The sequence below is a fragment of the Capra hircus genome, chromosome 7, assembly GCF_001704415.2.
Source record: "Capra hircus breed San Clemente chromosome 7, ASM170441v1, whole genome shotgun sequence".
NCBI classification, from domain to species: Eukaryota; Metazoa; Chordata; class Mammalia; order Artiodactyla; family Bovidae; genus Capra; species Capra hircus.
In genome coordinates this window covers 66,064,692-66,079,853 of record NC_030814.1, presented here as the reverse complement: position 1 = coordinate 66,079,853, position 15,162 = coordinate 66,064,692, and the positions used below count along the sequence as shown (strand labels likewise).

The following is a 15,162-nucleotide window of genomic DNA, read 5'->3' as shown; positions in this document are numbered from 1 at the left end:
TCTAATCTCCACCCTGAACTCCTTTCAGGGGGTGTTGAAGGTCAACAGCTTGCAGTGGTCATGATTTAATCTTTGTAGAGGCAGCTGGCCAGTGCCAACTTCCAGTCAGCTGGGTCCCTTCATAGCCCCATATCTGACCATGCTTTGGGGCATTTCGTGGCCATTTGTGTCCTACGGTGCTGGGAAGATTCATTCCCAGGTCTATCGAAGATTCCATTGACAGTCCACTCAATATGCTGTTACTAGATCAGGCCTTGGCAAGAGACAAAAGTCTCTGGACCATTCCTGTCTTACTAGCCTCTTGGTCTAGGGAAATATTCCCTCTTGTTGCTTCTTCCCATATCTAGAGTTGCATTATTACAATCATTGATCTCATATGGAACTGCATATCAGCATTTTATCACAGGCTCAGTCACACATTTAGTAACATAAGAAACAATCTTCTGAAACAAGTGACATAGAAAATAATATAGCTAGCAGTCATTAGTAAGGTCACAAGCAAGAATTTAAGTCAATTACAAAACAAGTTTGGTTACAAAATGGGAAATGTGGTGAGAGGGATAAATCAGGAGCTTAGGCTGAATATGCACACATTACTATATTTAAAATAGATAACCAACAAGGACCTACCATACCACACAAGGAACTCTACTCAATATTGTGTAATAACCTCTCTGAGAAAAGAATCTGAAAAAGAATGAATATGTGTATAACTGAATCACTTTGTTGTATACCTGAAACTAACACAACACTGTAAATCAACCATACTCTGATTAAATTTAAGAGGAAAAAAAAAAGAATTTAGGTCAAGAACTTTTGTTAGATATAACCCAGTACACCCCAGGTCATCTGACTTAGTTAAATAATTATAGCCAGTTGTTAATCTCTTGGTTGTACATCATGGAGTATCTGATCTTTATCTGAAGGTTGGTTACTGAGATAAGCTTTAGAAACAAACTTAGAGTGTCTTTTATAATAACTTAATCTTTTAGCAATATAACATAATAACAAGGAACTATCTCATAAGTGAGTCTTAGTAAACACTAGACCTTAATTAACAAAACTAGAAACTTGGTTTAAAAATTAACAAAACTTAATATTCAGTGAAACGTGATTTTCTCATTATGAGGGCATTAACCCTGCAGCCAGGGAAGACTTTAACCCATCAAATAAAAATGAGGTTTGTCAGGGAGCCAGGAAAATCCAAGTAGCCATCTTGGATTTCCCATAGTCCTGACTCTTTGATTTACAGCTATTGTTCACCCATTTTTAATTCCCTGATTTAGGAGCAGACTGTTACCATGTTTTAAGAACATCACAATATCAAAAGTCTAACCGTGAGGGCTTATTTTTTGTAGAAGCAGAATAAGCTTTGTCTACATGTACTATAATCTTAAATAATGTTTATTTGCTTTACCAAAGTAACAAAAGATTTTAAAAACAAATATAAATCACTTAAAGGCAAAGAAATTCATAATCTGTTATCAAAAGCTTCACTCTAAGAAAACTTTGTTCTCTTAACAGAGAGAGTAGACTAAATTCTCGTCTGTTACCAGTTTACCAGATAACAAACAAACAAAATTTGGTTATTGGTTACTCTTAGAAAAGCCTTTTCCATAAACCTTGAAGGTAGTAGTAGTCCTGCAAAGGGATCAGAGTGAAACCATAGAAGGCATGATTAAAATCTGATTAAACTGCAATTGACAAAGTAACCTGGTCATTGCTGTGACTTGTAACACTTTGACATGATAACTAGAATTATAACTGACAACATTATACCAGGACATATCAGATTTTCATGAATTCCACATAATTCTAGGATATCTATATTAGTAGCATCAACCATAACGGTATAACCTGAGATTTCTCACCCCTTCAACAGTGCTTCCCATGAAATTTAACATGTCCACTGAACCTAGGTAGTTTAATACCTCTTTGGGATGTCTCAGGGGCCCTCTGAAGCATCCCGAAGTTAGCTAGAAGCCAAGTTATTTAGGAAATTTTGTCAATAAATATCAAAAGGGTTTGTAACACTCAGTCAGATAGAATCATATAGATCACTGTGAAATATATTCACTTAGCCAAAGTGACAAAGAAGATTTCAAAGGTAAACATAGAACAGATCACTTCAGAGGTAAAGAAACTTAAAATCCATTACCAAAGGCATTTCAAGATCTCAAGAAAACTTGTATTTATGCACAAAACTCTTCCCTTGGGGTCCACTTTCTATAAAACCTTCTTATCACTTTTTATACCCATTACTTTGTTCTCCCATCCTGAAACAGCCACCTGTAAGTCAGACCTACTTCTATTTCCCTTCATAAAATGTAACTTCATTCCTCATACATTCTTTACTGAAAACACACTTCCTACTTTCCTTTAGCAACCAAGAACTGACCTTTATATTAGCATTCTATGGATTGGTAAACATAAATACCAGTGATAATTTCCAAAAAAAAAAATTTGCTTTCTTATAGAGAATATCTCAGGATGGCACCAAACACTATTCATTAATAGTCCAAAATCTCTAAGGGTGTTTGATATGACCAGTGCATTCTCTTGGTAGAACTCTATTAGCCTTTGGCCTGCTTCATTCCGTACTCCAAGACCAAATTTGCCTGTTACTCCAGGTGTTTCTTGACGTCCTACTTTTGCATTCCAGTTCCCTATAATGAAAAGGACATCTTTTTTTGGTGTTTATCATAGAAGGTCTTGTAGGTCTTCATAGAACCATTCAACTTCAGCTTCTTCAGCATTACTGGTTGGGGCATAAACTTGGATTACCTTGATATTGAATGGTTTGCCTTGGAAATGAACAGAGATCATTCTGCCGTTTTTAAGACTGCATCCAAGTACTGCATTTTGGACTCTTTTGTTGACTATGATGACTACTCCATTTCTTCTAAGGGATTCTCGCCCACAGTAATAGATATAATGGTCATCAAGAAAATTAGAGATACCAAGGGAACATTTCATGCAAAGATGGGCTTGATAAAGGACAGAAATGGTATGGACCTAACAGAAGCAGAAGATATTAAGAAGACATGGCAAGAATACACAGAAGAACTGTACAAAAAAGATCTTCATGACCCAGATAATCACGATGGTATGATCACTCACCTAGAGCCAGACATCCTGGAATGTGAAGTCAAGTGGGCCTTAGGAAGCATAACTATAAACAAAGCTAGTGGAGGTGACAGAATTCCAGTTGAGCTATTTCAAATCCTGAAAGATGATGCTGTGAAAATGCTGCACTCAATATGCCAGCAAATTTGGAAACCTTGGCAGTGGCCACAGCACTGGAAAAAGTCAGTTTTCTTTCCAATCCCAATGAAAGACAGTGCCAAAGAATGCTCAAACTACTGCACAATTGCACTCATATCACATGATAGCAAAGTAATGCTCAAAATTATCCAAGCCAGGCTTCAACAGTATGTGAACTGTGAACTTCCAGATGTTCAAGCTGGATTTAGAAAAGGCAGAGGAACCAAAGATCAAATTGCCGACATCCACTGTATCATAGAAAAAGCAAGAGAGTTCCAGAAAAACATCTACTTCTGCTTCATTGACTATGCCAAAGCCTTTGATTGTGTGGATCACAATAAACTGTGAAAAATTCTGAAAGAGATGGGAATACCAGACCACCTGATCTGCCTCTTGAGAAATCTGTATGCAGGTCAGGAAGCAACAGTTAGAACTGGACATGGAACAACAGACTGGTTCCAAATAGGAAAAGGAGTACATCAAGGCTGTATATTGTCACCCTGCTTATTTAACTTATATGCAGAGTACATTATGAGAAACGCTGGGCTAAACGAAGAACAAGCTGGAATTAAAACTAAGGGGAGAAATATCAATAACCTCAGATATGCAGCTGATATCACCCTTATGGCAGAAAGTGAAGAACTAAAGAACCTCTTGATGAAAGTGAAAGAGGAGAATGAAAAAGTTGGCTTAAAGCTCAACATTCAGAAAACAGAGATCATGGCATCCAGTCCCATCACTTCATGGCAAATAGATGGGGAAACAGTGAAAACAGTGACAGACTTTATTTTTGGGGCTCCAAAATCACTGCAGATGGTGACTGCAGCCATGAAATTAAAAGACGCTTGCTCCTTTGAAGATAAGTTATGAGCAACCTAGACAGCATATTAAAAAGCAGAGACATTACTTTGCCGACAAAGGTCCATCTAGTCAAAGCTATGGTTTTACCAGTAGTCATGCATGGATGTGAGAGTTGAACTATAAAGAAAGCTGAGCGCTGAAGAATTGATGCTTTTGAACTGTGGTGTTGGAGAAGACTCTTGAGAGTCCCTTGGACTGCAAGGAGATCCAACCAGCCCATTCTAAAGGAGATCAGTCCTGAATATTCATTGGAAGTGCTGATGCTGAAGCTGAAACTCCAATACTTTGGCCACCTGATGTGAAGAAGTGACTCATCTGAAAAGACCCTGATGCTGGGAAAGATTGAAGGCAGGAGAGAAAGATGACAGAGGTTGGATGGCATCACCAACTCAATGGACATGAGTTTGAGTAAACTCCAGAAGTTGGTGATGGACACCAAGGAGGCCTGGTGTGCTGCAAAGAGTTGGACATGACTTACCCACTAAACTGAACTGAATTAATGTTTCAAAATCTTATTTTATTTGGAAATGACATAGCTATTCAATAAACTTCTATCACTTAGTTTAGCACAACTCTAGAAATTCAGGTTACCAAAATCTAGACAGACTGTTTTAGACAGACATTTCTAAAGTATTATTATTCTTAATAGTTTATCTAAAACATAATATCTCATTTATGTATTTTTTTGAAGTTTCTTCACTTGAAGTACTTTCCTTGCTGACAAACTTATAACATATATAACAATATTAAAATATTTAATTTATAATAAACCTAGACACAATGAAAACATTATGCTTAATGTTAACAACTCAGACCTGTCTATATTAGATTAGCAAACAAACATTAATACTAGATATTTAATATTATTTCCCAGTTCATGTGAATCTGAAATTCATTTAGGTTAATTTCTCTTGTATTAAGAATTGTCTGATTTGTAAGCACTTACTTTGCTTTAGGCCAATTAGAACTCATTTACAACTTCAGCAATATTAAAAAAAAAAAGTCAAAAGACACACACGGAGACATACATAAATCCAGACAGAGATCTCATAATTTTCCACTTGAGATTTAAAATGTTTCTTTGACCCCTCTCCCCCTCCTTTTTTTGCTTGAAGTTCTAATTTGCCCAAGGCTGAGGTCTCAGGCAAAGCGGGCTGTGTATTTCAAGAACATGGAAAGGGTTAACTTCAAGCTTTTCCCTAGGCAGGCCTTTTGACAAGCTGCTGCTGCTGTTGCTGCTAAGTCGCTTCAGTCTGCAGCCTACCAGGCTTCTCCGTCCATGGGATTTGCCAGGCAAGAGTACTGGAGTGGGTTGCCATTGCCTTCTCCTTTAACAAGCTAGTTGTTTTTAATTACATATGCCAAAAGAACTGGTTTTGCAGTTTCCAAGAAAAAAAAATTTGATTTTAACCAGTTTTCTCCAGAGTCTAAAGAATATCATGGCCATGTCAAAAAGTCATCTTTCCTTTCTGTAGTCATAGTTTTATAGCTAAAATATAGATCAAATAGTGCTCAAATTGACTCTGGTATCAGGGGCAGATCATCTGATAAAAATTTTGATTTGTCCCTCTGGTGGGAAGTGAGGTCTCGGTCCCATCAGAAGACTCTGAAGGAGTGGGGGAAGCTTGGTCCTTCCCCACCCTGAGAAACTGGAGTATTTAGAAGGGAATTCTTTAGAATGTTAGGAGAGTTTTTGATCCCTCAGGCTTTTGAAAATAGGAGAAAGACCTGAACCAAAGGGAACCCCAGAATTCTTTCCTAGAGGTCATGTGGATATGAAAGGTCAAGTAGGAGTCATCTAGGAAATCTGATGGAGAAAGATAGAGGGCGACAGGAGACAGGGAAGCAACAGAAAGACACATGTGGCATGAGTCTCTCAAATCCAGATTCCGCCTAAGGGCCATGAAGGACTGAACGTAAGAAAATTCTGGCATTTGGCAGCGGCTAGAGGACACGGTCAAGATGGCAGTGGTTGCTGTGTTGGTGCAGAGACCCCTTGAGCAGGTCTCCGGGCTGCTGAGGAGGCGGTTCCTTTGGACCGCGCCGGCTGCACTGCAGGTGACAGTTCGTAAGGCTATAAGTCAAGGCATGGATGAGGAGCTGGAAAGAGATGAGAAAGTATTTCTCCTTGGGGAAGAAGTTGTCCAGTACGATGGGGCATATAAGGTTAGTCGAGGCCTGTGGAAGAAATATGGAGATAAGAGGATCATAGATACTCCCATATCTGAGATGGGTTTTGCTGGAATTGCTGTAGGCGCAGCTATGGCTGGGTTATGGCCCATTTGTGAATTCATGACCTTCAGTTTCTCTATGCAAGCCATTGACCAGGTCATAAACTCAGCTGCCAAGACGTACTACATGTCAGGGGGCCTTCAGTCTGTGCCCGTAGTCTTCAGGGAGCCCAATGGCGCCTCAGCAGGTGTAGCTGCCCAGCACTCACAGTTTTGCTGCCTGGTATGGGGATTGGCCAGGCTTAAAGGTGGTCAGCCCTTGGAGTTCAGATGCAAAAGGGTTTATTAAATCAGCCATTAGGGATACCAACCCAGTGGTGGTGTTGGAGAATGAATTGATGTACGGAGTACCTTTTGAACTTCCTTCAGAAGCTCAGTCAAAAGATTTTCTGATCCCTATTGGAAAAGCCAAAATAGAAAGGCAAGGAACACACGTAACTATAGTTGCTTTCAAGACCTGTGGGCCACTGCTTAGAAGCTGCAACAGTGCTGTCTAAAGAGGGAATTGAATGTGAGGAGACAAATTTGCAAACCATCAGGCCAATGGACATTGAAACAGTAGAAGCCAGTGTCATGAAGACCAATCACCTTGTACCGTGGAAGGAGGCTGGCCACAGTTCGGAATAGGAGCTGAAATCTGTGCCAGGATCATGGAAGGCCCTGCGTTCAATTTCCTGGATGCTCCTGCAGTTCGTGTCACTGGTGCCGATGTGCCTATGCCTTATGCAAAGATTCTAGAAGACAACTCTGTACCTCAGGTTAAAGACATCATATTTGCAATAAAGAAAACACTAAATATCTAGTTTGGAGTTGAAGTTCAGGTCATTGGAATTTATTTAAAATACTTGCTGACTCTTCATCTGGATTGTCCCATAAGACCTTTTAATTCATAAAGTTATCTCTGAAGCAACAACAGATTTTTTTTACTGGGAAGAAGTTTAAATGTGTTTGTGGTAAAACTTTCCACTCTCCTAAGTTCCATATTTTTTTGGTCTGTTACAGTACCATGTTCTTTGAATAAGGTTCATGTGCAATTTTACCCTCTCACTGGAAGAACACGGTGTAAATGCGGCAGAGTCCTGATGAAAGATATATCCAAAAAAGGATAACTTATATGCAAAAATTAAAAGCATTTAATCTACATTTACTGTTAAGATTGTTTTGATAAGGAATAAAGGAATTCCTAACTACGGGGGAAAAAAAAAATTCTGAGCCCTTTCCCTGCTTTTGGCAAAAGCTAGTGTTGCCATTCACAAAAGCTGGTGTGGTTTTGTTGTTGTTGTTTTTGGTCCCCCAGTTTGTATTGGGGCCAGGACTTTTGCAGCTGGGCTGAAATACAGGGAAAATCCTATTGCAGGCTGCAAATTCTGCGCCCCAAGTGCCCAGACCGAAAAGGGAAAAGTTCCATTTTCAGGCTGGAAACTCTGCAGGCTTAAAGGTGTGCAAAAGTCCGTTTGATGTTATACTATTCCTGAAAATTACACTCCTTTCAGGATAATTTATTTACATATTCTCATTTAAGGCAAGGTTGTCAGAAACAGAGAGAAAACTGCCATAGGAAATCAGTTTAATTTCCATCTAAAATAAGACACAAATGAACTTATCGATGAAACAGAAAAAGATTCACAAACTCAGAATACAGATGTCTGTGGAGATTTGGTTTTGGGTATTGCCAGACTGAAGTAGTAATTAAGAAATAAAAATCATTATGTATAATGTAAGAAAAATAATAGGATACCATATAGCAGAGAGAAATATAGCCATGATTTTGCAATATCTTTAAATGGTATATATTTCATGAAAATATTGAATCACTCTGTTGTATCCCAAAGCAAATAGAGTAATGTAAATCAACTGCACCTCAACTGAAAGAGTGGATGGATGGCTACAAACACAAGAAATAATACTCAAGAATGAAATTTTTCAAAATAAAAATGGGAAAAGTTGAGGAATAGAAACTCCCATCAAGAAATTAATTTGGATGGGATTACTAAAAATCTCCATTGGTTCATCCACTAGAAAGAACAATTTGGAAGATCTTTAAAAAAGATCCTCTGCTTTTTAATATGCTGTCTAGGTTGGTCATAACTTTTCTTCCAAGGAGTGTCATTAAGTGTCACTGCAGTCACCATCTGCAGTGATTTTGGAGCTCAAATGAGGAAATGGAGCCCAAATCTCATCCAAAGAGGATGAGGTAGTTGGATGGCATCAATGACTCAATGAACAAGCTCTGGGAGATGGTGAAGGAGAGGGAAGCCTGGCATGCTGCAGTCCACGGGGTCGCAAACAGTGGTATATGACTGAGCGACTGAACAACAACATACTACTAATAAGAATTTGAATATTTACTGTGGGCCAAGCCTGTTCTAAGTGCTTTATGTTTACTTTCTCACAGAATCCTCACAACAATTTGGTAAGTGTAATTACTGTCCATTTCTCCCTTCACAGATAAGAAAATTGAGGCACAGAGAGGTCAAGCAAGTACTCAAGGAAGAGACAGGACTCAAATGTGGAATTTTGATTCGAGAGTCTTGCTCTCTTTAACTACCAGAGTGTCTTTGTTTATGTATTTGTAGTATTGTGTTTGTAAATTAAAAAACTGGTCACACCTCTGCCCTGTTTCTTCTGCTGAAAGTTTCTTCTACTTACCTACATAAATCTCTAATCCCTTAAAGGGCCTTCAATAGTGAGTCCTACCCTGAATAAAGGGTTCAAACTTTCAACCTGCCCCTCTGCCGCTGCTGCTGCTAAGTCACTTTAGTCGTGTTCAACTCTGTGCGACCCCATAGACGGCAGCCCACCAGGCTCCCCTGTCTCTGGGATTCTCCAGGCAAGAACACTGGAGTGGGTTGCCATTTCCTTATCCAATGCATCAAAGTGAAAAGTGAAAGTGAAATCGCTGAGTCCTGTCAGACTCTTAGCAACCCCATGGACTGCAGCCCACCAGGCTCCTCTGTCCATGGGATTTTCCAGGCAAGAGTGCTGGAGTGGGGTGCCATTGCCTTCTCCGAACCTGCCCCTCTATTTTACTCTAAATACTCATAGTATTTTATTTTACTTTAAATATCCATAGTATTTCTCTAATATATATTATACAATTTTGTTCTTCTCTTTGTTGCTCCCCACTATTCCCTAACAGGGAAGCCTGGCATGCTTCAGTCCAAAGGGTCACAAAGAGCCCCACAGGACTTAGCAACTGAACAAGAAAAACCTTCCCCCATTCTACCACAAGAGCTCCACTAAATCAGGGGTTTTTATCTGTCTTTCTAAACCATGTATCACAATCTGAAAAGGTACTGGCCCAAACTAGGTGCGCAGCAAATATTTGTGGAGGAAGTGAATTTTTAAAAACATAGCATGATTCCAATTTTACCTTATTTTAAAGCATAAACATGTATACACGTGTAGGGGGAGGGAGAAGAAAAACAGTCAAAAATGTTAATTTGATAATGTTGATTTTAAATGATATTTTTCCTTCTTTATGTTTTCCTGTGGTTTTATTCCCCAAACCCGATGTGAAAATGTACTATCGCATCATAAGAAAACTGCTTTTTAAAACGTCTCTTCTAAGTCTCGGGTGGCATACATTGCCACGCACAGCGAATTGTGTCTACTGCAAGTTGCACGAAGCCATTTTTCTGTAATCAACAATTCAAAAGGCGTGGATGGTCTTTGAATAAATTACTGGTTTAAGCAATTGCCCGGTATTTTGTGGTGGTTAAACATTTCTTAAAGGAATAAGAAACCTTGCTTCGGCGGGCGACCGCGTTATCCCTGGGGAACACACCCACCTAGCAACCGGGAGCGGAGCTGAAGCCTGGCACTGTGCCTTTAATTCCCGGGTTGGGAGGGGCGGTGGAGAATTTCCGCTCCCGTACTCCCACCGCGGCCCTGGCGGCAGCTGTCACCTGTAAGGCGAGCACCGCGCATGGGGGATGGAGTCCGGCGCCCATTGGACAGACTGTAAAGGCAGACACCTACCCCGAAGACTGGGGACCCCGCGGGGCGGCGGCGGGGGTCGCGCGCCGCGGCCCCCGGCTCCTTTCTCCAGGAGACTGCCGGGCCCTGCTGCGCTGGCATGACCGAGGTCCAGCTTCGGGGACACGCCCGTCACGCCTCGGTGAACAAGATCAGGTGAGACTGGCCGAGGCGGACCTGACTCCCGGAACCCCGGCTCCCTCCTCCGGCGGCGCCGCGACGTCCACCTTGCCCAGCAACCGGGAACCGCAGAGTTGGTGGGAGCGGCCGGCCTGGCTCCCCCCTTGCGGGGCGGTAAGTGACCATGGCGCTGGCCGCGGCCGCGGCTGCTGCGGCCGCCGGAGTGAGCCAGGCGGCGGTGCTGGGCTTCCTGCAGGAGAACGGCGGGAAGGTGCGCAACTCGGAGCTGCTGAGCCGCTTCAAACCGCTGCTGGAGGCCGGCGACCCACGCGGCCGCGCCGCCCGCAGGGACCGCTTCAAGCAGTTCGTCAACAACGTGGCCGTGGTGAAGGAGCTCGACGGCGTCAAATTCGTGGTGCTGAGGAAGAAGTCGCGGTCCCGCGACGGACCCGAGCCCCCGCCCTGCTGCTTCCAGAGCGCCCCGGAGGCACCAGCCCCGCCGTCGAAGGTCACTTCTGTCTCACAGGAGGAAACCGCGGCTTCTGGGGCTCCGTCCTCGTCCTCGGCACCGAGGGCGGCGGAACCGGCTGAGGACCCGGCCCCGCCATCAGAGCAGCAGGACACCGCCGGGGCTCCGGCCTCAGAGACCACTCAGGGGCTGTTGTTAGGCCCGGCCTGGCAGTCAGGGGTGCCCTCGGACCCCCAGATTCCAGCCTTCGAGCTGGCCCAGCCCCCTGAGGGTCTCTCTGAAGACGTGGCCCCAGCGTCCACGGCGCCGTCGGAGGCACCCTCGCCCCATGTAGAACCGCCAGACCCGGAAGCTGCGCCTCGGGAGCCACCACCACCCACTCCGCGCCCTCCGCCACAGAAGCCCTGCATGCGGCCTGTGCGCTGCGTCCCCGGCCCCTCGGCGCTGCGGATCCGGGCTGAGGAGCAGGGCCTGCGCAGGCAGCTGTCGGAGGAGCCCAGCCCGCGGAGCTCCCCGATGCTGCTGCGGCGGCTCTCGGTTGAGGAGTCCGGCCTGGGCCTCGGTCTGGGCTCCGGCCGCTCCCCTCACCTGAGGCGTCTGTCGCGCGCCGGCCCGCGCCTGCTGAGCCCCGACACCGAGGAGGCTCCGGCTGCCCCGCCGCCGTCCGCCGTGCCCCTGGAGCCGGCCGAACACGAGTGGCTAGTGCGGACGGCTGGGGGCCGCTGGACCCACCAGCTGCACGGGCTGCTGCTGCGCGACCTCGGCCTGGCAGCCAAACGCGATTTCATGTCTGGTTTCACGGCCCTGCACTGGGCCGCTAAGAGCGGCGACCTCGAGATGGTGCAGCAGCTGGTGGAGGTCGCGCGGCGTGGGGGCGCACGGGTCGACGTCAACGCGCGCTCGCACGGCGGCTATACGCCGCTGCACTTGGCGGCGCTGCACGGCCACGAGGATGCGGCCGTACTCTTGGTAGTCCGCCTGGGCGCGCAGGTGCACGTGCGCGACCACAGCGGACGGCGCGCTTACCAGTACCTGCAGTCGGGCGCCTCGTATGCTCTGCGTCGCCTACTTGGCGACCCTGGCCTGCGAGGTTCGACTGAACCCGACGGGGCTGCTGGTGGTAGTGGCAGTTTTGCGGCCCGGCGCCCCGTGCAGGTGGCGGCCACCATCCTCAGTTCCACCACCAGCGCGTTTCTGGGCGTCCTGGCTGATGACCTGATGCTCCAGGATCTGGCTCGAGGCATGAGGAAGTCAAGCTCCTTAAGCAAATTCTTGGGAGCCTCGCCCATGGCTCCTCGTAAAAAGACAAAGATCCGCGGCAGTCTGCCAGCCTTTTCAGAAATCTCTCGTCGACCCACTCAGGGGCCCTTGGCTGGTCTAGTGCCCAGCCTACCCCCAGCAACCTGACGGTTCCCAAGGTTACGGCTTGGTGGCTCTAATCGCCCCTCCCTCTCACAGTCAAAGCCTGCCCAAGACCATGGTCCAACACTTTTGGCGGCTCCATCGTGTCTTCAGCTTTGTTCACTGCAGCCTGTTTTACCCAAGTGGGCCCTTGCCTCCAGCTTAATCTTTCTCCAGAGATGGGATTCAAGATCTCAGTGAGAGCCTCCTATGAAGAACTCTGGAAATCAGGCTTGAACCTTGGAGGAGATTTGCAATTAGGATCAAAGGTTCAGGGGCAGCAGCTGGTCTGGCCCCTGAATGATTTAACCCAATGCCTCTGCATCTATATACTTCCAAAGCAGAATTACAGCTTTGTGTGATGATAGATTATTTGTCAGCTTTAAGATATGCAGTGCATTTGTAATTTGATGCTTTTATTCTGTTTTTAAGTTGAAATGAGGTAAAACAACTTTCATAAAATAACCTCTTGAAATTATATTTTTCCAAAATGCTCAGACATGTTCAATCTTTTGCTAAATATTTTGCAATTCTATTTAAAAAGAAAAAAACGATCCAGATATAAAGAAATTTAGTCCCAACCAACAAAACCCTTGAATGGTTATCTACCTCATTTTAAGCAATCAAGATGCCAATCTTGAACACAGAAAGTGACCATTGTGAATGTAATTAATTTCAGTTATACTGTGAATGCTAAATATTAGAAAACAAGTGCATCTTGGGAGTAAAAGTGATTTAACAGTGAGAGAAAAGAGACATTTTTGGCAAATACTTTTAATTTGTGGTTGTCTTTATGGTGAAATGTATCTTTGTCACTGGTCGCTGGCTACTTTGATATGGCGTGAATATTTAACTTTTTAAAATTTGATTTGTGAATTGTACCATTGTGCCATGTTTCTGAATCTGTGGCTTTCAAATCTGGCTGAGGCTTTCACTGCAGTAGGTGAATATTCAAAGAAAAAAAATGTCATAGCCTAACGCCAGAAAAATAACTGGTTAAATAGTAACAGATACAATTAAGGAGCAACTATTTTATAAGAAAGTTCTATACAAGCAAAACTTATGTGGTAGCCATTTTAAAAAGCCATCTGAAAGCAAACAACTTATTTCAAAATACCAAATGCAAAGTCTCCTTGCTCAGCGACCTTAGAGAGGGGTAGCTTAATTCACCTGTATCTTTGCTCCTATTTGTAATTGAGAAGGTTTTAAGTATTGCCAGGATTTCTCAGGTTCAACCCAGCGTGATTAAAATGGCTCTTTCCCCATTTTAAAGATATGGAGTCTATTTGCTCAACCAATCTTTTTTTAAAATATCATATTGTAATAATGCTCTGCTTTTGCAAATTGGGTTTGCATGTGATTAGTTATACCAAATAGTTTTTGTGACCAGGGTAGTGGGGCTCCCCTCCCATATATGTACCAGTGAGGCCTCTGAAAATTATTTAAGGCAGTCCTTCCTGGAATGTTTTGATTTAACCAATGAAATAAACATTTTCCCATTTTGTTCCTGCTGTGTAATGCTGTACTTCCCTTAAACATTCTATAGCACTTGCTACTATATTTGCCTTTCTTTTCATTACTTTTATCCCCATCCTTTTGCTTCTTTCAAGCATTCTATTGAAAGAATTTGGATTTCTCTGCAAAGTAAAGGAATCAACCAAACATGGATATGATAGCCAAAAACTGTAGATAAAGGTAGGCCCTGATCTGGCCTCTCCCATTTTCCTTGCCTGGAACTCTAGCTAAGCTGCATAAATTATTTCAAAATGCACATCAAATCGTCTGCCTCTGTGAAAAAATAAATGACAAGAGGCAATAATTAAAGCAATCTGAGTAGCTGAAGGTCTAAGAATAAAATATTAGAAATTTTTCATAATGAAAGAGAAACTTGACTGAGGGTAACAAAGGTCACACACAGAGGTATGACTGGCTTTGAGAAAGACAAAATGTAAACCAGCATAGTAGTGATAACAATAACTAATGTTTATGGCACATTTAAATCAGAGGAAGATTCTTAAACAGCGGAAGAATCTTTGTGTTTCACAAGGGTGTGCTGCAAACCTTCCAAGTAGTAAAAACATTTGGCAAGAGTTTAGGGTCAATAAGCTTAACATGCAGGTGTAAGAAACCACTGCTTTTCCCTTGCAGGCTAAGACTGTCTGAAACTATAAGGGAAGTTAGTAGGAAATTATGGTTTGATATGCATATGGGAAGTTTTCAAGAAGAATATCTGGTTAACGGGAGGTATACCTGTGGAAGGGTATTTCCAACAAACGACCCCCCAAGAAAATAGTTGTTCATCGATTAAGGCAATTTATCTGGTTAAAATTATCACAGGAAACAGAATCACTCCTCTTAATGGGGAAAGAGTTAATTGCTGATGTAGATGTGTATGACTCATATCCACAGCAAGCTTTTTAATACAATTGTACATTTCCTCTCAGGAGGATGGAGGCTATTCTTGAGTATGTGTTACATACCTAATGGAGACCAGGCTATGTTGTTGTTCAGTTACTCAGTTGTGTCCGACTCTTTGTGACCCCATGGACTGCAGCAAGCCAGGCTTCCCTGTTCTTCACAATCTCCCAGAGTTTACTCAAGCTCATGTACATTGAGTTGGTGATGCCATCCAACCATCTTATCCTCTGTTGTCCCCTTCTCCTCCTGCCTTCAATCTTTCCCAGCATCAGGGTCTTTTTGAGTGAGTCAGCTCACCCCATCAGGTGGCCAAAGTATTGGAGTTTCAGCTTCAGCATCAGTCCTTCCAGTGAATATTCAGGGTTGATTTCCTTTAGGAATGACTGGCTTGATCTCCTTGTGATAAAAGGGACTGTCAAG

General features: G+C 43.4%; 1 protein-coding gene and 1 pseudogene across 2 annotated transcripts; both read left to right on the top strand.

The window, feature by feature from the left end:
* On the top strand, window positions 6,050-7,546 carry LOC102170872 (annotated as a pseudogene). Its single transcript, XR_001295907.2, has one exon. The product of XR_001295907.2 is annotated as a pyruvate dehydrogenase E1 component subunit beta, mitochondrial pseudogene (transcript).
* On the top strand, window positions 10,217-13,830 carry SOWAHA (sosondowah ankyrin repeat domain family member A). Its single transcript, XM_018050403.1, has one exon. It carries the CDS (start codon window positions 10,639-10,641, stop codon window positions 12,328-12,330), a length of 1,692 nt encoding a protein of 563 aa, XP_017905892.1. The 5' UTR covers window positions 10,217-10,638; the 3' UTR covers window positions 12,331-13,830.

What these genes read in the sequence shown, in the direction of transcription:
- SOWAHA (XM_018050403.1), top strand. Translation starts at nt 10,639, where the DNA reads ATGGCGCTGGCCGCGGCCGCGGCTGCTGCGGCCGCCGGAGTGAGCCAG.